Source organism: Ruditapes philippinarum, unplaced genomic scaffold (assembly GCF_026571515.1).
Source record: "Ruditapes philippinarum isolate M1 unplaced genomic scaffold, ASM2657151v2 ctg4431_1_1_1_1, whole genome shotgun sequence".
In the NCBI taxonomy this organism is placed as follows: Eukaryota; Metazoa; Mollusca; class Bivalvia; order Venerida; family Veneridae; genus Ruditapes; species Ruditapes philippinarum.
In genome coordinates this window covers 61,154-85,457 of record NW_026851858.1, presented here as the reverse complement: position 1 = coordinate 85,457, position 24,304 = coordinate 61,154, and the positions used below count along the sequence as shown (strand labels likewise).

Genomic DNA, 24,304 nt, shown 5'->3' with positions numbered 1-24,304 from the left:
TTGATTGAATGTTTAAATATAATGTATATTGTAATTATAACTTTTATAGATGAAAAAATACAAAACAAAACAAAACAATCCATGGTATCATTATAATATATTTTATATTAAGAGCCACCTCGATGCCAGGGGGGGGGGGGGGGCAACACTCAATTATTTTTTATTTAAACAAATCTTGAAAAAAAAAAATTATGGAAAAAAAAAAATCAGTTTTTCCTTTTTTTTTTAAATTTTAATGTAGGTCTAGTCAAACTTGTTGTTATGAAACAATGTCATAATGTTCAGTTTTAAATCTGAAACTGCACATGGTCCAAATTATGAGCTGTACAACAAAGGAAAAGAAAGTAGGTCACTTAGTCAAATTATCTAGGTCAGCAGATATCAAAGTTCAATTTTTAGATGTTAAACAGTTCACATGGTTCACATTTCATACCTGTACATAAAAGGACAAGATAGTACATGTAGGTCAGTTGGTAAAATTATCTACACAGCTGATAACAATGTTCAATTTTAGGTGTCAAACTATACACATGGTCTGAATTTTATAGCTGTACATCAAAGGACAAGAAAATAGCTGCCCTTGGGCAGGGCAAAATTTTGACCCAAAGGCTTTAATTTAAGCAATGTTTCATGTTGAAAATTAAGCTATAGCTTTATCCTATTCAAAAACTTTTTTTTTTTAGTTTCTGTTTTTACTATATGCACATAATGAAAATCAACAACCTACTTCTTGGGCGTGGCTAATTTTGAACCCAAGGCTATAATTTGAGAAATCTTAAAAGAGGTCCATTACATAATGTGCTGAATATCTAACCTCTAGCCTTTGTCAATTCAGAAAAGAAGGTTTTTTATGTTTTTTACTGTATAAATATAAGGAAAACCTATGACCTATGACCTGATATTTTATAATACGTATGCACATTTATAACGTCGGTTTTCAGTGGATAATCGTGACGTATATATAGTTTTATATACACGGCTGCTGTCGATTTATAAAGAAATCTCCCTTTATTCCTCTAAAAATGATGCTTGCTGTATTATAAATTCGTTATAAAGATATTTGACAGGTTATATGACCGTATATAAGCGGTTGTTTGCAATATAACCCTCGCCTAGCGGCTCAGGTAATATTTACAAACAGGCGTTTATATAGGGCCATATAACCTGTCAACAATCTTTATAACTAATAATATACCAAATATCAAAGCAGCTCTAAGACTTGTACCTTCAGACAAGAAGTTTTTAAGTGTTTAGAAAACCTATGACCCCCTGGGGCGGGTTTAATTTTGACACTTGGGACAAAATCTGAACAACTTTTGCAGAAGACCTACAGATGATATCATTTACTATGTATCAAAGACTTTTTAAGTTTAAACTACATACATGTAAGGAAAACCTATGACCCCCCAGGGCGGGGACAATTTTGACCCTAGGACTATAACTTGAATAACATTGGTAGAGGAACTTTAGGTGATATCATATACAAAATGTCTAAGCTCTAAGCCTTGTACATTCAGACGAGAAGATTTTTTAAAGTTTTTTATATATATACATAAAGGAAAACCAATGACCCTCAGGGGCTTGCCAATTTTGAGACTAGGGACAAAATTTGGACAACTCTGGTATAGGACCTTATCCTATTTGATATGATATATCAAATATCAAAGCTCTGGGCCTTGTACTTTCAGACAAAAAGATTTTGCATTTTTGAAACTCCTTTTCTGGCCCTGTGACCTATTTATGCAACAGACAAGAACCATTTGAACAACTTTGAAAGGGGACAACCTAAGGATCATTCCTGTAAAGTTTGGTTACTGTGCAATCATTGGTTTCAGAGGAGATGTTGTTAAAACAAGATTGTGAATAATGCTATGCCACCCGCATTTATACAACACTAAACAGACTTTTTTCTATACAATTGAACATTGCCATAATGTATAAATCCTTGATCTATCTAATTCTTATTATCAGATAAGTGGATACAACAAAAATTTCACCACAACCTATTTGTCAACAAAAGAGCACATGTCAATGTTTGTGGTTAAATCTACTGTTATTCTAACCAGAAATGTGTCCATAGGACACAGGTGCTCCCACACTCCACTGTTTTGTCAATCTTATGACTCTAGGTCAAATATTTTTGGGCTACATGTGCCACAAGTTGAAAACTAAAAATCTTTAACTAAGTAAAGGGAAAGAACTTTACAAATACTGAATATACCCACAAGCGAACCCCAAGGTGCATAAATACACATGCTGACCATTCTTGTAAGTTTTCAGGCCTACAGGTCAAATACTTTTTGAGTTATGCATGAACAAGCTGAAAATTGCAAATTTACTAAGTCAAGGGCAGTAACTCTAACAAAACTGAAAAAAATCAACATGCAAAAATCCCAGGTGCATTGCTTCAAACTGATGTTGATCATTATTCCTGCAAAGTTGACTGATTCTAACTCAACCACTCAAGGAACAAATAACACAACATAATGAAACGGTTTTTACTAAGTCAAGGGCAATAACTCTACAAATACTGGATAAATCCACAAGCAAAATCCAAGGTATACAACTACATATGCTGATCAACAAGTTTCATGACTAGATTACATACATTTTGAGGTACGCATGACACAAATTGAAAATTGTAAATAAAGGGCAATAACTCATCAAAGGACAAAACATATCAATTAGCAAGCGAAACCCCTGATGCAACACGTCACATGCTGATCAACATTCCTGTAAAGTTTCATGACCCTATGTCAAATACTTTTTGAGCTACATGTGACACAAGTTGAAAATTGCAAATTTTTACTAAGTCAAGAGCAATAACTCTAAAAATACTAAATAAATCTAAACGAAGATACCCAGGTGCATAACTACACATGATGATCAACATTCCTGTAAAGTTTCATGGCTCTAGGTCAAATACGTGTTGAATTACATGCGACACAAGTTGAAAATTGCGATTTTTTTACTAAATCAAGGGCAATAACTCTAAAAATACTTAATATATCCACAGGAAAATACCCCGGTGCACAACAACACATGCTCATCAACATATCTGTAAGGTTTCATGACTCTAGGTCAAATACTTTTGAGCTAATTTTTTTTTTTTGTGCGACATAAAAGAGAATGGACGGACAGATGGACGGACGTACTTACGAAATGGTACTTAGGTGACTTTTCCTTTGATCTTTTCAGCCATTTTTAGTCCCACAAGGCCCAAAAAAAGACACACAAGTAAAAACAGGATCAAAGGAAATGTTCCGTTACCCATTGTTCTCCAAGTCACACAAGTACCTCTTGGTTTGTACGGAGGGACAAGGGTAAATCTAAATGCCCCCCTAAAGAGGGTGCACAATAAAAGGTCAGAGTAGGGATCTATCATTAACAAAAGAACAAAATTGATAGATCCCTAATCTGACCTTTTATTTGAATAACAATACATTTAACCACAAACATTGACATGTGCTCTTTTGTTAACAAATGGGTTGTGGTGAAATTGTTATTGTATCCACTTATCTGATAATAAGAATTAGATTAGATATGATCTATGCATGCAGTTGAGTCTATTGAATTTGGTGGTGAAGGTCATATTTCACATGGCCTAAATTTCATTACTGTACACCAAAGGACAACACAGTAAAACACTTTGTTAAAATTTACTGATTTCAAAGTTTAATTTACATCTTAATCTGTGCACATGGTTCACATGGTTCAAATTTCATAGCTGTACATCAATGACAAGAAAGTAGGTCACATCATCAAAATCTAGGTCATCTGATATCAAAGTGGTCCAAATTTCATGGACAAGAAAGAAGGTCAATGTCCCCTTGGGCAGGGCAAAATTTTTACCCAAGGGTTTAATTCAAACAATCTCAGACCCACTAAACAATGTTTCATGTCAAATATCTAAGCTGTAGCTTTCTCCTATTCAGACAAGAATTTGAAACAGAGTTACCAACGTCCCCCGCCTCGGGGAAGTTTTATATGAAGCATAAAATTGTGCTATTTCAAAAGAATGAGGTATGGATTTCAGGACTTTCAGTCCAAAATTATGATCAATGCTAGATCTGCAAATGCAACAATAAATTTATTAAAGAAATACCCTGTAATAGACTACGTTAACATTTGTCCTCCAAGTGTGACCTTGACCTTGGAGGTAGGTGACCGGTTGTTGCGCATGACACATCGTCTCATTATTGTGAACAATTGTGGCAAGTATTTACAAAATCCCTTCAAAGATAAGAAAGTTATGGACCGGACACGACATATACCATCAAATAGACAATGTTGACCTTGAATGAGCAAGTGCGACCTTGACCTTGGAGGTAGGGGTCTGGTTGTTGCGCATGACACATCGTCTTATTATAACAAAGATTTGTGCCAAGTTATTTCAGATTCCTTTGATAATTGACAAAATTATGGACTGGACACTAAAGTGTGACGGACGGACGGACAGACGGACATACCAACTTTTGATGTTTATGAGGCAAATCAGCTCATAAACACCACCTGGACCAACGTCCATAAGCAAAATAAGCTCATAAAAAAAAAAAAAAATAGCTCTTAATTTGAATTTTATGAGTTTTTGTTCTTTATTTAACTACGGAATGAAGCTCATAATAATCAAATGTTTGCTTGGATGGACAGACGGACGGACGTACCAACTTTTGATGTTTATGAGGCAAATCAGCTCATAAACACCACCTGGACCAACTTCCGTAAGCAAAATAAGCTCATAAAAAAAAAAAAAAATAGCTCTTAATTTGAATTTTATGAGTTTTTGTTCTTTATTTAACTACGGAATGAAGCTCATAATAATCAAATGTTTGCTCGGACAGACGGACGGAGCCTATTTCTATATCCCCTTTTTTCTTCGAAAAGGCGGGGGACAAAAACATTTGTTTTAGTTTCTGTTTTACTATGTGTACATAATGAAAATCAATGCCCCCCGGGCAGGGCCAATTTTCACACCAGGGGCAAAATTTAAACAACATTGGTAGAGAACCTATAGATGATATCATATACAAAATATCAAAGCTCTAAGCCTTCAGACAAGAAGATATTTTACGTTTTTACTATATGTACATTATTATATTTAAGTGATTACCAATGACCCTACAGTGGGACCAATTTTGACCCCATGGTTATAATTTGAACAATCTCCTTAGAGGTTCACTAAGCAATGTCTTATGCAAAATATCTTGGCTTTGTCAATTCAGAAAAGAGGATTTTTCAAGTTTTTACTATATACATATAAGGAAAACTATCACCCCCAGGGGCGGTGCTAATTTTCACACTAGAGACAAAATTTGAACATTTTTGGTACAGTACCTATAGATGATATCATATACCAAATATCAAAGCTCTAAGCCTTGTACCTTCAGACAAGAAGGTATTTTAAGTTTTTACTGTACATACATAGTAAAAATCAATGACCCCCGGGGAGGGGCCAATTTTGACCTCAGGGCTATCATTTGAAAAATCTTGGTAGAGGTTCATTACACAATTTTTCATGCAAAATATCTATGCTCTAGGCCTTGTGGGTTTTTACAAGAAGATTTTTTAAAATTTATTCTTATAATTCCTTTTGGTTGCCATGGCAACAAGATTTCTGCATGGAATGAAATTCTTTGAACAACTTTGGAAGCCCTAAAAATATACAATATACACTGTAATATACAATAAAGCCAACATGGAGATGTAAGTCATGTAAGTCATGTAAACAGCACCACTTTTGTCTTTGAAAAGCAGAGCTAATATTCTCTCCATTACAAAAAAATACATACATGTATAATTATGCTTCGTCTATTTTGAGATCTTAACAAAGAAAATTTAAGTTAAATTCATATTGAAACTTAAAATTCAATGTATTTAAACTAATATACTACTCCATGGGCCACTGTTTTCTCTGTTGATAGACAGCCTTGCCAATAAGATGAGCAGGGACATAATCTAAACCCCAAAAATATTATAGCCATGGAAGAGATTTATTGATTTGTACAAGTATGATGACAGATGAAGCTTTTGACAGCATGTATACTGCGTGTACAATTGTCTGAATTTCTGGACTCTTTGTGTAAGCATTCAATACAATGATTCAAAATCCAAGATGGCAGCTTACACTTGATAAATAGGGGAGAAGGTTTTTTGCAGACTGGTATTTCTTAGAGGCAGGTTACCCATAGTGTTGTTCAACTAATGTGAAATCATATACTTTTTATGGGCACCTTGACAGCAGGAGGTATTTCACAAGTTTGTTGACGTACATCTAGGTGTGCATTGCGGGTTTTATTCTAATGCAGGACATTTTTATGCTGGCACGCCTCACTACCTAAGACCTTGCAAGCTCTTGCTTTGGCCTGCCAGATTCCCAGAGCTTTATCAGATTTAAAAAGTGTGACACATGCTTCAGAGGGCCATTCCTTGTCCCCTTGTGCAGCCTGTCTCTCATGCAGAACTTCATGCTGCCTTACAAGAGGAGTGGAACAGAATTCTACAATCAAAAATGAGTCAGGGGTTGAGGGTGAATTCCCTTAATTATCAGTCCAAGGTAGTTCCTGATCAAATGGTCCATTACAGCATGCCAGGTTGTTATATAATGCCTGTGGACACTGTACAAGATACTGAAACTAATATTCCAAGCAGTCTTGATATAATCACTTTTACAAATTTCCAGAAATTTATGAATTTTCAAGTTTTCTAATTTTACACTCCTGTTTCAGTTCAATAATTCAACTCAGATGACTAATTCATACATTTTATCATATGAATAAAGAATACAAACAAACAAAATTAATGTGTTCCATGTGTTAACCTAAATAATAATAATAATTAAAGACTACAAAAGTGGCCCTTATCAAAAAGTAGTATAGATTAATTCACAGTTGTGTGCATGTCATATCGAAATTGAACATTTTCTTATGAAAAATTAGTTTCAAATTCAATGTTTATGAAAACAACATAATCAAAACAAGATATGTTTGTAAAACATGTATGCCCCCTATCAGCAGCCAATTAGTCATGTGATAAGGTTATTATGCATGACTTCTGACCCAGTGATCAAACAATTAAAAAGGATTATCAAGTATCTACTGGTCATGACCTTAACCTTTGACCCCTTGACCCAAAACTCAATAGGGGTCATCTGCTGGTCACGACCAATCATCATACAAAGTTTGAAGTTCCTAGGCCTAAGTTTTTAGTTAATTGATCGGAAACCGTTTTTCCTACAAGGTCAATGTGACCTTGACCTTTGACCCCTTGACCCCAAAATCAAAAGGTCATCTGCTGGTCATGACCAATCACCATACCAAGTTTGAAGTTCCTAGACCTAAGGGTTCTTAAGTTATTGATTGGAAAGCATTTTTACCTACAAGGTCAATGTGACCTTGCCCTTTGACCCCTTAACCCCAATATCAATAGGGGTCATCTGCTGGTCATGACCAATCACCATACCAAGTTTGAAGTTCCTAGGCCTAAGGGTTCTTTAAGTATTGATCGGAAACCGTTTTTACCTATGAGGTCAATGTGACCTTGACCTTTGACCCCTTGAACCCAAAATCAATAGGGGTCATCTACTGATCATGACCAATCATCATATCAAGTTTGAAGTCCCTAGGCCTTAGGGTTCTTTTGTTATTGATCGGAAACCGTTTTTACCCAAGAGGTCAATGTGACCTTGAACTTTGACCCCTTAACCCCAAAATCAATAGGGGTCATCTGCTGGTCATAACCAATCACCATACAAGTTTGAAGTTCCTAGGCCTAAAAGTTCTTTAGTTATTGATCGGAAACCGTTTTTGCTTACAAGGTCAATGTGACCTTGACCTTTGACCCTTGACCCCAAAATCAATAGGGTCATCTACTGATCATGACCAATCACCATACCAAGTTTGAAGTTCCTAGGCCTTAAAGTTCTTTAGTTATTGATCGGAAACCATTTTTCCTTACAAGGTCAATGTGACCTTGACCTTTGACCCCTTGACCCCAAATCAATAGGGGTCTTCTACTGATCATAACCAATCACCATACCAAGTTTGAAGTTCCTAGGCCTTAAGGTTCTTTAGTTATTGATCGGAAACTGTTTTTCCTTACAAGGTCAATGTGACCTTGACCTTTGACCCCTTGACCCCAAAATCAATAGGGGTCATCTACTGATCATGAACAATCACCATACCAAGTTTGAAGTTCCTAGGCCTTAAGGTTCTTTAGTTATTGATCGGAAACCGTTTTTGCCTACAAGGTCAATGTGACCTTGACCTTTGACCCCTTGACCCCAAAATCAATAGGGGTCATCTACTGGTCATGACCAATCACCATACCAAGTTTGAAGTTCCTAGGCCTAAGGGCTCTTTAGTTATCACTCGGAAACCATTTGGTCTACGGACCGACGGACCGACAAGTGCAAAGCAATATACCCCCTTTTCTTCGAAATGGGGGCATAATAATGTTTACCTTGTGAATTAGTCGACACCTCTCTAGAAACTAATGATACTATGTTATAATGATCGCCATCTGTATCCCTCGACTCATCATAATCTCTAGGAGGCTCTGGAGGTGTTAATGCACTAGCACCACTTGTGTTTGCTATCTCTGTAGGAACAATACTCCCTTGTGATATCACATTAACTGTATTAGTAATACCTTCACCTGTGGAAATGCTAGCACCAGCAGATGAATTTCCAGCACTTAATTTCCTCACTTTTACAACTGTAGCATATTCATCCTGAATAATTTCTTCTCTTGGAGAGGGTGGAGTGTGTGTCATTTGTCCACTATCACAATTGTTCAATTTACCTGATTTGTTCACTTTGGCATACTCAACCTCCCCTGCTTTGTTCACTGTGGCATAATCGTCATCCCCATATTCAGGTATAGGATTAATATTTCTAATACTTTCATTTACATCAACATCTTCCACAACCTTATTATATGGATCATCAAGTTCACTTTCTGTATCACCAACTCTAGCATATGGGTCAGTCTGATTTGACACATTTCTTTCTTCATCTAAAACCATAGCATAAGGATCATAAACTTGTCCTTTAAAACTAGTGCTTCTTGGTTTCTTTCTCCCACTTGACCTTGCACTACCTGACCCATCATTGACTGTATTATAAGGGTCAAGGTCATCTAAATCATCTTTTACAGTATTATATGGATCATCTACTTTTATCTTATTATATGGATCATCTTTAATCTTATTATACGGTTGGTCACTTTCTTTAATCTTATTATATGGAGGATCATCTTTGATCCTGTTATATGGTGTATCATCTCCTTTAATTTTGTTGTAGGGATCTTCAAAGCTATTTGTCTCAGTCACTTTGTGTGTTGGTGATTTTTGTAAGCTTTTATTGTGAGAGGTACATGATGGTTTAGATACTGGTATAACCATGACATCTTGTGTAACTTGCTCATACATTTCATTGTTTTTCACTTCTGCATAATCATTTTCATTGAGTTTATCTTTGGATAACAATATTTTCTTTTCACCACCTTCAATCACTACATGATCATAATCTGATCTTGGGCGAACTTTTTTCTTAGTTGCTTCCTCAATGTGATCATAATCATCCATTCCACTTAACTTTTCTCTCATTGTTTTACTGGAATCTATTGACTTTGCAATATTTTCATTCTCTCTATGAACTACTGGTGAAGAACTTAAACTACCATGGGTGGTTACTGGAATATCTGGCAATTGTGAATGAGAATGTGCTCCTTTTCTTTGAGGTTCTAAAGAGTTAACAGGATTTCTCAAATTTGGTACATCTGGTAATGTAGAGTGATCTCCCTTTTGATGGCTTTCAGTATATGCTGGTATTTCTGGTAATGCAGAGTGATGGCGATTTTCTTTGGTCTTGTGTATTGGAATGTCAGGAAGTTCTCGACTTAAAGTTGTTGGACGAGGGGAAGATCCAGAGCTTGTACCACTTCTCCTGTCTGCTTTACTGTAATTGTAGACAAAAATAACAATACTAATTTGTCCTTTAATCAATTATTAGATGGTGTATAATGCTACTCTTTTGTAAAATAACTTCTAGACATATGCACCAGAAGCCAAAATTATGATAAGAACATGTTTAACCTTTTCACTGCAAATGAAGGCCATGGTTATATGTATATAATACCTGTATATAATATTAGTATGATTGCAAAACACATGAGCCACTGCTGAGTGGGAGCAACACTACATTTTTTTTACTTTTTCTAAAAGCAAAGAAATAAAAGGTTTAACCAAATCTGTAAAAAATAAATAAAGACAAAAATCAGACTTGTTGTTTTGTCCAAGTATTTTACATCTTAAACTGTGCACATGGTCCTAATTTCATAGTTGTACATCAAAGGACAATAAAGTAGGTCACTTTTCCTCAAAATCCAATTCAGCTGATAGCTCCAAGTTGACCTAAAAGGGCCATAACTCGGACAAAAATCATTGAACCAGAAATGTTGATGACATGCACAGACTAGCCTCAATACTGACCATTCCTGTAAAGTTTGGATGAAATTGCACCAGCAGTTTTTGAAAAGTAGTCCAGACAAATGTTTTGACAGACAGATAGACAGATTACATAGAGGTGATCAATATGTCACTGCTACTTTGTAACAGGCAAAACAACAAGAACTGTCGGAGGACACCGACGCTCGACTATTCGAAAAAGTTGTCACAAGGGTGTTTCATTGACTATAATAATGCTTAACAATATGAATACCGTAAAATTCCTATTAAACGCCCCCGGGGGCTAAACATTTTCCAAAAGGGGGGCTATTATTACAACACAGTTTTTCCTAAATCCAAAAATCATTGTAAATACATTTAGTGTTAGCAAGTGTTGGTAATAACATTAAAAAGTGTTAAGATTTTAAAGTTCATACTATAAAATAAAATGGATTCTGAATGATTTGAATGAAATTATGGATTTACTCATGAGTTCAGCACTGATGAGTAGATTGTTTTTCTTATCAAAAGGCCTGGGGGCCTTTATTAGGGGAGGGGCGTTTATTAGGAATTTTACGGTACATAAAATTGTCCGAAAAGGTACAAAGGCTTGTTATTAAGATGTTTTATTGAGTAAATCACTGCTTTATTATTATGAATGCATAAAATTGTACCAAAAAAGGCACAAACCCTTCAGTAGTTATGGAGATACCTGCTTACATACAAAAATTTAACCAAGGATTTCTAAGTTGAAAAAAGGGCATAATTATGCAAAAAAAGCAAATCAGAGTTATGGGACTTGTGCCAATCATGTAAGATAATCACAGAGAACAAGTGTGTGAAGTTTCAATCCATTCCCTTCAGTAGCTATGGAGATACCTGCTTACATACAAAAACTTAACCAAGGATTTCTAAGTTGAAAAGGGGCATAATTATGCAAAAAAAGCAAATCAGAGTTATGGGACTTGTGCCAATCATGTAAGATAATCACAGAGAACAAGTGTGTGAAGTTTCAATCCATTCCCTTCAGTAGTTATGGAGATACTTGCTTACACACAAAAACTTAATCAATAATTTCTTAGTTGAAAAAGGGGCATAATTATGCAAAAAAGCAAATCAGAGTTATGGGACTTGTGCAAATCATGTTAGATAATAAAAAAAAAACAAGCGTGTGAAGTTTCAAACCGTTCCCTTCAGTAGTTATTGAGATACTTGCTTACACCTAAAAACTTAACCGAAGGGACGCCGACAAATGGGTGACTGCATTAGCTTGATTATTCTGTTCTGCGAATAGTCGCGCTAAAAATGTAACAAGAACACCATAAAGGCTGGGGAATATATGCCCGAATTTAAATTTGTTTGAGTTATCAAAAGTAAACTTTCAATTAGGGTAAAGACCAAATCAAGAATCTTGTCTGATAAATGATTTATCATAAATATCCTAACTTTTAAACTATCTGACCTTCAAGTTGGAGGCATTTTTCACACTAAATGCATGATTCATAAAACTTTTATAGAGGTCATCTAGGCAATGTTATATGCATAGTGACACGTGGTGGTGGTGACACGTGGTGATGGTGACACGTGGTGGGTGGTGACACGTGGTGGTGGTGACACGTGGTTGTGGTGACATGTGGTTGTGGTGACATGTGGTGGTGGTGACATGTGGTGGTGGTGACACATGGTGGTGGTGACACGTTGTGATGGTGACATGTGGTGATGGTGACACATGGTTGTGGTGGTGACACTGGTTGTGGTGGTGACACGTGATTGTGGTGACATGTGGTGGTGGTGACACATGGTGATGGTGACAAGTGGTGATGGTGACACGTGGTGGTGGTGACACATGGTGGTGTCACATGGTGGTGACATGTGGTGTCATGTGGTGGTGACACGTGGTGGTGACATGTGGTGGTGACATGTGGTGGTGTGGTGACATGTGGTGTCATGTGGTGGTGACACTTGGTGGTGACATGTGGTGGTGACATGTGGTGTCATGTGGTGGTGACACGTGGTGGTGACATGTGGTGGTGACATGTGGTGGTGACATGTGGTGGTGGTGGTGACATGTGGTGGTGACATGTGGTGGTGACATGTGGTGGTGACATGTGGTGGTGACATGTGGTGGTGGTGACATGTGGTGGTGGTGACATGTGGTGACACATGGTGGTGACTCATGGTGGTGACACGTGGTGGTGACACGTGGTGGTGGTGACACGTGGTGGTGATGACACATGGTGGTGATGACACATGGTGTTGGTGGTGACACGTGGTGGTGGTGACACGTGGTGGTGATGACACGTGGTGGTGATGACACATGGTGTTGGTGGTGACACTTGTTGTTGTTGCTGCTGTTTGATAAACAACCAGGTCTTGTCCTTAAGTATGTTCTGTTATAATATGAAGTTGATCCCTTCAATAATAGCAAAGTTACAGCCAGTTACAGCCAAAACAAAAATTTCAATAATTTGAACTTCAAAGTCAAGGTCATAAATGAGTGAAGGTCAAGGTCTGTCTGGTTATTTTTAAGGGTTATCCTTGAAGATTATTATGTTCAAGTTTGAAAACAATCCATTCAAAAATAACAAAGTTACAGCCAATAATAGCCAAAAAATTGAAAATTTCAATAATTAGACCTTCAAAGTCAAGGTCATTTATGAGTGAAGGTCAAGGTCCGTCTGGTTATTTTTAAGGGATATCCTTGAAGATTATTACATTTTGTATGTTCAAGTTTGAAGACAATCCATTCAAAAATAACAAAGTTACAGCCAATAACAAGCAAAATTTGGACTTTTAACCTTGAAGGTCAAGGTCATTTATGGATGAAGGTCAAGGTTAGTGTGGTCTACTGAAAGGTCTTGTCCCAAGGGTTGTTGTGGCCAAGTATGAAGACAATACACCAAGAAATAAACAAGACGATCAGTGATCACATGTGTCGCCTCATGATGGCCAATTTCATGTTGGGACAAGTTTTGTGACAGACGGACAGACAGACAGACAGTGCACAACTAGACTTGGTACTGATCATTCCTGTAAAGTTTAGATAAAATTGCACCAGTAGTTTATGAGGAGTAGTCCGGACAAGCTTTTGTGTATCTGGCAACACACAGAAAACAAGCAATTATCATAGTATTGCAAGCAATCCATAAGTCCCCTACCGGTTAGAACCCCATCAACATTCTGAAGGGCATTGGCCATTCACTTATGTTTCAATTTTTCTCTATTTTAAGTAAACTTGTTGGAAAAGTTCTTTAAAAGTGATCACAGGAAACAGTTTTTATGAACAGACAGACAGACGGACTGAGGGACACTCTAAAGTTAATATTTGAAACATCCCTGTTACCAAAATATAACATTTTAAAAGCAAAATTCTTAAATAGGAGATAACTCTTGACTTAAAGATGCAATTTCATAAAATTTTCAGCTCTTTTTGACTTATCACAAATATTGTTATATTTCCCATGTATTAAGCCTATTTGTTGCCAAGGCAACTGATATTTTTTCAAAAAAGGAAGAACAGATAAGACATGCATAATATCAAGACTGCTATCTACCCATATGTCAAGTTTCATAAAAATATTTCCAGTACTTTTTGAGTTATCACTGGATTCAGTTTATGTGTAAAATTTGCCATATTTTCAGTATATGTGTTGCCATAGCAACCAGAATTTTCAACATAGGAAGAACATAAAAAGACGTGCATAATCTCAAGACTGCCATCTACCCATATGTCAAGTTTCATAAAAATATTTCCAGTACTTTTTGCTTTATCACTGGATCCAGTTTATGTGTAAAATTTGCCATATTTTCAGCCTATTTGTTGCCATAGCAACCAGAATTTTCAACATAGGAAGAACAGAAAAAGTCATGCATAATTCCAAGACTGCCATCTACCCATATGTCAAGTTTCATAAAAATATTTCCAGTACTTTTTGGGTTATCACTGGATCCAGTTTATGTGTAAAATTTGCCATATTTTTAGCCTATTTGTTGCCATAGCAACCAGAATTTTCAACATAGAAAGAAAAGAAAAAGACGTGCATAATTCCAAGACTGCCATCTACCCATATGTCAAGTTTCATAAAAATATTTCCAGTACTTTTTGCGTTATCACTGGATCCAGTTTATGTGTAAAATTTGCCATATTTTTAGCCTATTTGTTGCCATAGCAACCAGAATTTTCAACATAGGAAGAAAAGAAAAAGACGTGCATAATCTCCATACTGCCATCTATCCATATACCAAGTTTCATAAAACTATTTTCAGTACTTCTCAAGTTATCGCGGGATCCAGTTTTGTGGACGGACGGACTGACTGACGGACAGACAGACGGACGGACGGACGGACGGACAGACGGACGGAGGGTAAACCTAAAGTCCCCTCCGGTAAACCGGTAGGGGACTAAAAACACCTTTTTATCAAAGGGCCATAACTGGGCCAAAAATTTATCAACCGAAAACCCTCATTCCTCTTAAGTTTCATGACTCAAGGTCAAATACTTTTTGAGTTACGTGCCGCACAAAAGAGAACGGATGGACAGAAGAACGGACGGACAGACAAGGGTAAATCTAAATGCCCCAACCTAAAGTTGGGGCACAAAAATCACAATACCTCTCCTTTTTTTATTAAAAAAAAAAGTTGAGCTAAAAAGGGGGGGGATAAACACAATACAACAAAAGAAAATTAGGCAGCATGAAATTTCAGAAAGACCAGTAATGTAACATATTTATTTTCTATTACTACATATCATAACTAAGCTTAAATAAATGACACAGATAAGCTGTTCATTGATCATAATTTATGACCACAAATATATATATGAAGTTTCAAGTTTGTATCTTTAATAGTTTCAGAGATATGCAAAACTTGCATGTTAAACTTAACCAAGAAAAAGGAGATTTTTTTAGTACAAAAGGGAGCATAATTCAGTCAAAATACATGGCAGAATAATGAATTTTGAGATATGACCTTCAATTATGACCCTTACTACATGTTTAAAGTTTCAAGTAAATATCTTTGATAGTTCTTAAGACCTTTAACCAAATTTTCTAAGTTTCAAAGGGGCATAATTCTGCAAATATTGCAGGCAGAGTTATGCAACTTTGCAAACTGATGTACATTGTTACTATAAAAAAGTATTGTAAATTTTTCAATTGAATATTTCAAGCAATAATTGAGATATTTGACTTTACAAAGAACTTTAGCCAAAATTTCTAAGATCAGTGATCACATGTGTCGCCTCATGATGGCCAATTTCATGTTGGGACAAGTTTTGTGACAGACAGACAGACAGACGGACAGTGCACAACTAGACTTGGTACTGATCATTCCTGTAAAGTTTGGATAAAATTGCACCAGTAGTTTATGAGGAGTAGTCCGGACAAGCTTTGGTGTATCTGGCAACACACAGAGAAAAACACCTTTTTATCAAAGGGCCATAACTCGGCCAAAAATCATTCAACCGGAAAACCCGTGCAATATGCGCAAGAACTTGAGCTACAGATCAATCCTGTAAAAGTTCATTGAAATTGCATTAGTGGTATAAGAGAATTAGTCCGGACAAACTTTAAAAATAAAAATTATTTAAGGGCCATAACTCGGCCAAAAATCATTCAACTGGAAAACCCAACTAGACTTGGTACTGATCATTCCTGTAAAGTTTGGATGAAATTGCACCAGTAGTTTATGAGGAGTAGTCCGGACAAGTTTTGTGACGGACGGACAGACGGAGAGACAGACAGACGACGGAGAAGTGATCCCTATATGTCGCCACTACTCCGTAGAGGCGACACAAAAAGTTATGATCCAGGTACAAGTTTGGGGACGGCAACGGCAATGCCGCCTCGACTATAGCAATACCTCTACTGTTTATTTTTTTTAAAAAAAAAAAGTCGAGCTAAAAAATCACTATTTTGCACTGTTTTTTTCCCATCAAAACTGATTTCAAAGTGCTGCAACTTCTCAAAGGATTGAGATAAAGTAAAAGGCTTTTCAGCGTTGGTTACTAGTTAGCCTAAGATCAACCTGAGGCCATTTTTAGCCTGTCACATGTCCAAAATTTTCTTGGCGATGAGGGGGACTTCAACACCCCCCACCCCCAAACATTTCTGGCAACCCCTTGATGCACCATTTTGATGGGGGGGGGTGCCAAAAAAGTGACAACATATCTGAAACAAAAAGGGCGGGGGTTGGGGTGGGGGAAAGCCGTCAAAACACGTCTATGTGAGGTAATGGGTTAAGTGAAGGGCAATTACTAAATAAATCCACACGAAAATGTGCACAATTACACATGCTGATCAACATTCCAGTAAAGTTTCATGATCCTAGGTCCAATACTTTTTGAGTGAAGATACAAGTTAAAAATTGCAATTTTTTATTCAGTCAAGGGCAATAACTCTTAACAAAACAAAATTAATCCACAAGCTGAAACCCAGGTGCTTAATTTTACATGCTGATCAACATTCCTGTAAAGTTTCATGACCCTAGGTCAAATACTTTTTGACTTATGCGAGTACACATGTTAAAAATTGTCAATTTTTACTAAGTCAAGGGCAATAACTCTAAAAATACTAAATATATCCACATGAAAATACCCAGGTGCACAGCTACACATGCCGATCAACATTCCTGTACAGTTTCATGACTGTAGGTCAAATACTTTTTGAGTTACGTGTGACACAAGTTGAAAATTGCAAATTTTTACTAAGTCAAGGGCAATAACTCTAAAAATACTTTATTAATCCACACAAAATACCCAGGTGCATAACTTCACTGAGGAAAATTCCTGTAAGGTTTCATGACTGTAGGTCAAAAACTTTTTGAGCTACATGTGACACAAAATGAGAACAGACGGACAAGTGTAAATGTAAATGCCCCCCCCCCCCCCCCTAAAGTGAGGGCACAATAAGACACACAAGTAAAAACGGAATGAATAGGGTCAAAGAGAATTTACTGTTACTTATATTGTTCTCCAAGTCACACAAGTACCTCTGGGTTTGTACGGACAGACGGATGGACAGACAGACGGCAAAGGCAAAAACAATGTGTCTCAAAAAAATTTGGGAGACATAATTATAAGTCTGAGATGTTTATAACATGTCTATTACTTTTAAAAGTGACTTTGTTTTTAGTGTAGGTTTTTGCATATTAGTGTGTTATAGCTCATACACAACTTGAGCCAATTGAAAACAACAACATATATATACGTTACAATTTTATTTGCCCTTTCATTTTCAAAGGAGGGCTTGTCATGTTTGTATGGGAGGGATTTTGTCCCTAAGAGCTTAAGTCAGTTTCCCCTCAGACAGACATGGGGTCAACAAGCAAATTCGTTGAATTTATATCCCCCGCCGAGTACTGGTTATTACTAACACAACAAATGAAGACATAAGGCTTTATTTATATATTTATCATGGCATAAACAGTAATATTCTTTGAACTTGATAAATATTCAGGGCAATAACAGAGCCATAACTCTGTGTTAAATAGTAATATCTGGAAATGCCAATGAGATGTATGCATACTGCATAACTAATCAAGGGCCATAAATCTGAGTTATAAGTGTCTGACCGGAACAAGGCGACTATATGCACATCTCCTCTTCGTATCCCATAAAGTTTCATTGAATTCCAGCCAGTAGTTACAGAGAAGTAGCACGGAAACGATTATTGCTCTGGTTGTATACTGCATAAGTTATCAAGGGCCATAACTCTAAGTTAAAATGTCTGACCCGAACAAGGCGACGATATGCCCATCTCCTCTTGGTATTGAAGGTTCCAATAAAGTTTCATTGAATTCCAGCCAGTAGTTGCAGAGAAGTAGCGCAGAAACGAATATTTTTCTATATGCATACTGCATAACTAATCAAGGGCCATAACTCTATATGCATACTGCATAACTAATCAAGGGCCATAACTCTGAGTTAAAATGTCTGACCCCAACAAGGCAAATGATATGCGCATCTTCTCTTGGTATTGAAGGTTCCCATAAAGTTTTGTTGAATTCCAGACAGTAGTTGCAGAGAAGTAGCGCGGAAACGATTTTTGCTCTATATGCATACTGCATAACTAATCAAGAGTGATAACTCTGAGTTAAAGTGTCTGACCGGAACAAGGCGATGATATGCCCATCTCCTCTTGGTATTGAAGGTTCCCATAAAGTTTCATTGAATTCCAGCCTGTAGTTGCAGAGAAGTAGCACGGAAACAATTTTTACTCTATATGCATACTGCATAACTAATCAAGGGCCATAACTCTGAGTTAAAGTGTCGGACCGGAACAAGCGGACAATATGCGCATCCCCTCTTGGTATTGAAGGTTCCCAAAAAGTTTCGTTGAATTCCAGCCAGTAGTTGCAGAGAAGTAGCGCGGAAACGATTTTTACTCTATATGCATACTGCATAACTAATCAAGGGCCATAACTCTGAGTTAAAGTGACGGACCGGAACAAGCCGACGATATGCGCATCTCCTCTTGGTATTGAAGGTTCCCATAAAGTTTCGTTGAATTCCAGCCAGTAGTTGCAGAGAACTAGTCCAGAAACGAAATTCGGACGGATGGATGGACAGAAGGACGGACGGACGAACAAAGCCAAAACTATATCCCCCTCCCGATTCCATCGGCGGGGGATAATTACTTGAACAAGTGGGCTAAGATGGCCCTGGATTGCTCACCTGACCCATCAAACTCATCTGGGCAATTACCAGGCAAGCGGGGAGCGGTGGCCTAGTGGTTAAGGTGTCTGCCTCTAAACCTAGAGATCATGGGTTTGAGCCCTACTTGGGTCACGACCATGTTTCTTCATATGACACCAGTAGTGGTTGGTTCCAGGAAGCGGACTCGAAGTGATTAATATAAGTTGCAAGAACTTGTTTTGCAATCAAGCTTAAGTAAATACAATGTATGTTTATACCTATACAAGTATCCTGAAAAAGTTTGATGATGATTGAGGAAAAAATGTGACTACTAGAGTGTCAACAAGGTTTTTCCATATTTGGATAGTGTGACCTAGTTTTTGACCCCAGGTGACCTATATTCCAACTTGACCTAGAAATTATCAAAACAAACTTTCAGACCAATTTCAAGGATATTCGGATCAAGAACAAGATTTTAAACAGTCTTACGATATGTTAAATCGATTAGACAAGGCAGGTTGTGTTAATTATGTTAAACACTTACTTTATCAAAACAGATTTGGCTTTGTTTGAATTGCAAACAAAGTAGGCAATCAAGCGTTTTTTCTCGGAACATTCAAACAGAGACTAAAGAATTGTGCATACAAGAACATTTTTAGTGAGATCGAGAACTCAACACATGCAAAAAACACATGCTGGCTAATTTTCCTTGTTCAAGTCATACACTCATGATAGAAAAGGGAATACACTTAGGTCTTGATAAAGATTATAAGTTTTGTACATATTGCCGTTTATTCTATTGAAAACGAAGTAAAGTCCATTGTACAGTGCTATAAGTAATAGAAAGAGCATCGAAACACAAGGCTATCTGATTTGTACGAGGGGGGTAGCCCTCGAGTATTAACCAGATTGCCGAGTGTTTTGATGATCTTTCTCTTTTATATCATAGTCAAACATAAAAACACTTTCCCTGTTGTCACAATTTGAAACCCCGGCAAAAAGGAACCAATGAACGAACATCTGAATTTCTGTCGCTTTCCCTTTCTCTGCAGTCACAATATGTAAACCCCAGCAAAAATGAGCCAATCAATGGGCATGCTCTGGAGTGCGGGTAACTAATACCTGCACTCCAGTTAACGCACTGTGCATGTATATGTATACGATTTAACTCTGACACATTTTCAACAGAAAGGTCCCCAAACTATGATACAAGAGAAACTTATTTTAAAGCAGAATGGTTAGCTGCTCCAGTAACTAATGAGTTATTTACCCGTATTATGAGTGATAATGAAACTGACAGCATTTTTTCAATAACAAGATTTTTAATGAAAGCTTTTGAATTGAGAGAATCATTTAATTCAAACAAACCTACATATACACCAATAATCTTCCTAATTAAAACACATGGATATGGATTTTTCTATATATGATATGTACATTTTCTATATAATATGTATGATATGATGTTGATTTAAAACGAGAGGGCCATGATGGCCCTGGATCGCTCCCCTGACCCATCAACCGCATCCAAGCAATGTCTTAGACAAGCATCCTAGCCAAGTTTGATGACAATTGAGTCAAAAATGTGACCTCTATTGTGTTAAAAAGGTTTTCCATATTTGGGCAATGTGACCTAATTTTTGACTGGAGACGACCCATATTCAAACTTGACCTAGAAATCATCAAAACAACCTTCCTGACTAATTTCCAGGATATTTGGATCAAAACTGCAGCCACTAGTGTTAAAAACATTTTTCTATTTTTAGCTTCTGTGACCTAGTTTTTGACCGAAGATGACCCATCTTCGAACTTGACCTAGAAATCATTATAACAACCTTCCTGACAAATTTCCAGAACATTTGGATCAAAACTGCAGCCACTAGAGTGTTAACAAGCTTTTTCTATTTTTAGCTCCTGTGACCTAGTTTTTGACCAGAGATGACCCATCTTTGAACTGGACCTAGAAATCATCAAAACAACCTTCCTGACAAATTTTCAGAATATTTGGATCAAAACCGCAGCCACTAGAGTGTTAACAAGCTTTTTCTATTTTTAGCTCCTGTGACCTAGTTTTTGACCGGAGATAACCCATCTTCAAACTTGACCTAGAAATTATCAAAACAACCTTCCTGACAAATTTCCAGAATATTTGGATCAAAACTGCAGCCACTAGAGTGTTAACAAACTTTTTCTATTTTTAGCTCCTGTGACCTATTTTTTGACTGGAGATAACCCACCTTCGAACTTGACCTAGAAATCATCAAAACAACCTTCCTGACAAATGTCCAGAATATTTGAATCAAAACTGCAGCCAGTAGAGTGTTAACAAGGTTTTTCTATTTTTAGCTCCTGTGACCTAGTTTTTGACCGGAGATAACCCATCTTCAAACTTGACCTAGAAATTATCAAAACAACCTTCCTGACAAATTTCCAGAATATTTGGATCAAAACTGCAGCCACTAGAGTGTTAACAAACTTTTTCTATTTTTAGCTCCTGTGACCTAGTTTTTGACCGGAGATAACCCATCTTCGAACTTGACCTAGAAATCATCAAAACAACCTTCCTGACAAATTTCCAGAATATCTTGATTAAAACTGCAGTCACTAGAGGGTTAACAAGCTTTTTCTATTTTTAGCTCCTGTGACCTAGTTTTTGACCGGAGATAACCCATCTTCGAACTTGACCTAGAAATTATCAAAACAACTTTCCTGACAAATTACCAGAATATTTGGATGAAAACTGCAGCTACTAGAGTGTTAACAAGGTTTTTCTATTTTTAGCTCCTGTGACCTAGTTTTTGACCGGAGATGACCCATCTTCGAACTTGACCTAGAAATCATCAAAACAACCTTACTGACAAATTTCTAGAAGATTTGGATCAAAACTGCAGCTACTAACAAGGTTTTTCTATTTTTAGCTCCTGTGACCTAGTTTTTGACCGGAGATGATCCATCTTCAAACTTGACCTAGAAATCATCACAACAACCTTCCTGACAAAATTTCAGAATATTTGGATCAAAACTGCAGCCACTAGAGTGTTAACAAGGTTTTTCTATTTTTAGCTCCTGTGACCTAGTTTTTGACTCGAGATAACCCATCTTTGAACTCGATCTGTATTTCATTGAGACAAACATTCTGACAAAGTTTGACAATGATCCAATCAAAACTGTGACTGCTAGACTGTTAACAACCCAATTGTTGACGACGCACGACGCACTACGCACAACGACGGACAAAGCCCCATCACTATACCTCACCTTGACCACTTCGTTGTCAGGTGAGCTATCAAGAGCTGTCGGTAGGACAGCGCGCTCGACTATTCTAATTGCTTGATAGTAAAAGAGCCTTGATAATGTTAAATTTTTTAAGTTCACAAAAGGGCTAATTTTTTTTATAAATTCATGTTATAGGCCTTAGAGGGAGTCTAATTATACAGTATTGGCTTGACTATTCAGAAGGTAATGTCACAAGGGTGTTTTATTGAGTATAATAATACTAATGACCTATGAATACATAAATTTGACAGAAAAGGTACAAAGGCTTGTTATTAAGATGTTTTATCAAGTAAATCACTGCTTTATTATTATGAATGCATAAAATTGTCCCAAAAAAGGCACAAACTCTTCAGTAGTTATGGAGATAACAGCTAACAAGCAAAACTTTACCATGAATTTCTAAGTTGAAAAAGGGGAGAAAAATCAGTCTAAATGCAAGATAGAATTATGGATTTTTGTCAGTGACCTACAATTATGACCCTAAATGCATATGTGAAGTTTTAAATAAATATCTTAAATAGTTATTGAGATATGTAAAACTTGCATGTAAACATTAACCAAGAGACTAAGTAGAAAAGGGGATATGAATCAGCCTTAATGCAAGATAGAGTTATGGAACTTGGTCAGTGACATACAATTATGACCCTCCAATTATGACCCTAAGTGCATGTGTAAAGTTTCAAGTAAATATCTTTGAAGACCTTTAACCTTTCACCAAAATTTTTAAGTTTCAAAGGGGCAAATAATTCTGCAAATATCGCAGGCAGAGTTATGCAATTTTGCAAACTGATGTACTTTGTTACTATAAAAAAGTATTTTAAATTTCAATTGAATATCTCAAGCAATAATTGAGATATTTGACTTTACAAAAAAACTTTAACCAAAATTTCTAAGTTAAAAAGGGGCATAATTCTGTCAATATTGTAGGCAGAGTTATCCAACTTGTCAATCTGATGTACCTTGTTACTATAAATAAGTATTGTAAGTTTCAATTGAATATGTCAAGCAATAATTGAGATATTTGACTTTACAAAAAACTTTAACCAAAATTTCTAAGTTAAAAAGGGGCATAATTCTGTCAATATTGTAGGCAGAGTTATCCAACTTGTCAATCTGATGTACCTTGTTACTATAAATAAGTATTGTAAGTTTCATTGAATATCTCAAGTAATAATTGAGATATTTGACTTTACAAAAAACTTTTACCAACGCAGACGCCGACGCGGACGCTGACGCCGACGCCGGGGCGACTACAATAGCTCTCATATTTTCGAATAGTCGAGCTAAAAATGAATAAAAACGCTACTCTATAACTAAAGTTGATGCCATTTTGATTGTAATTTAAGCTGGAGGCCTTATAATGCAATAAAACGTTGTCGTTGTAAATTTTTATAATTTACTTCAAGTGAATGATAAACAAGGCAGTCTGAAGGACTGCTAAATCCCCTTCCACAGAGGATATGTACTTCTTGACCTTCCATAAAGTCAAACAGTTATAGAGAACATATAACCTTGACCTTAGGGGTAGCAACTTGAATATTTACTTGAGGGTAGCAACCGTGATGTTGTGCTCTGCAGATTGTGTCATGGTGGGGATCATTTGTGATAATTAATTGATAAACCTTTGAATTGCCAATAAGTTATAGAGCAGGGCATGAAAAATAGATGATTTTACATTGAACCTTTGACACGGGGTTGGAACCCCATATGGATCTCAAAAATGAGCATCAGTAAAAAGTTTTAGTGAATTTCTGCTGCACTAGATGTGAAGCATAGCACCAGATAAGACAGTGAAATCAGGTCAATCGCAGGGTTAGTTTTCAACTTTTTAAACAGTTATATAAAATTTAAACCCTTTTTTAAGAAAATCGAAATTTGATTCTACCCTCCTGACTCTCCTCTTTATTACCCATTTTTGTATTGAAATTCTAAGCAGTCTTTATCGTGATATC

General features: G+C 36.6%; 1 protein-coding gene across 1 annotated transcript in view; it reads right to left on the bottom strand.

Moving 5' to 3' along the window:
• LOC132741590 (uncharacterized) overlaps positions 1 to 24,304 on the bottom strand; it is a 71,610-nt gene that overhangs the window by 13,262 nt on the left and 34,044 nt on the right. Inside the window, exon 5 of the mRNA XM_060729798.1 lies at positions 8,458 to 9,956. Coding sequence (XP_060585781.1) covers positions 8,458 to 9,956 — 1,499 coding nt within the window. The remainder of the gene's footprint in view (positions 1 to 8,457; positions 9,957 to 24,304) is intronic.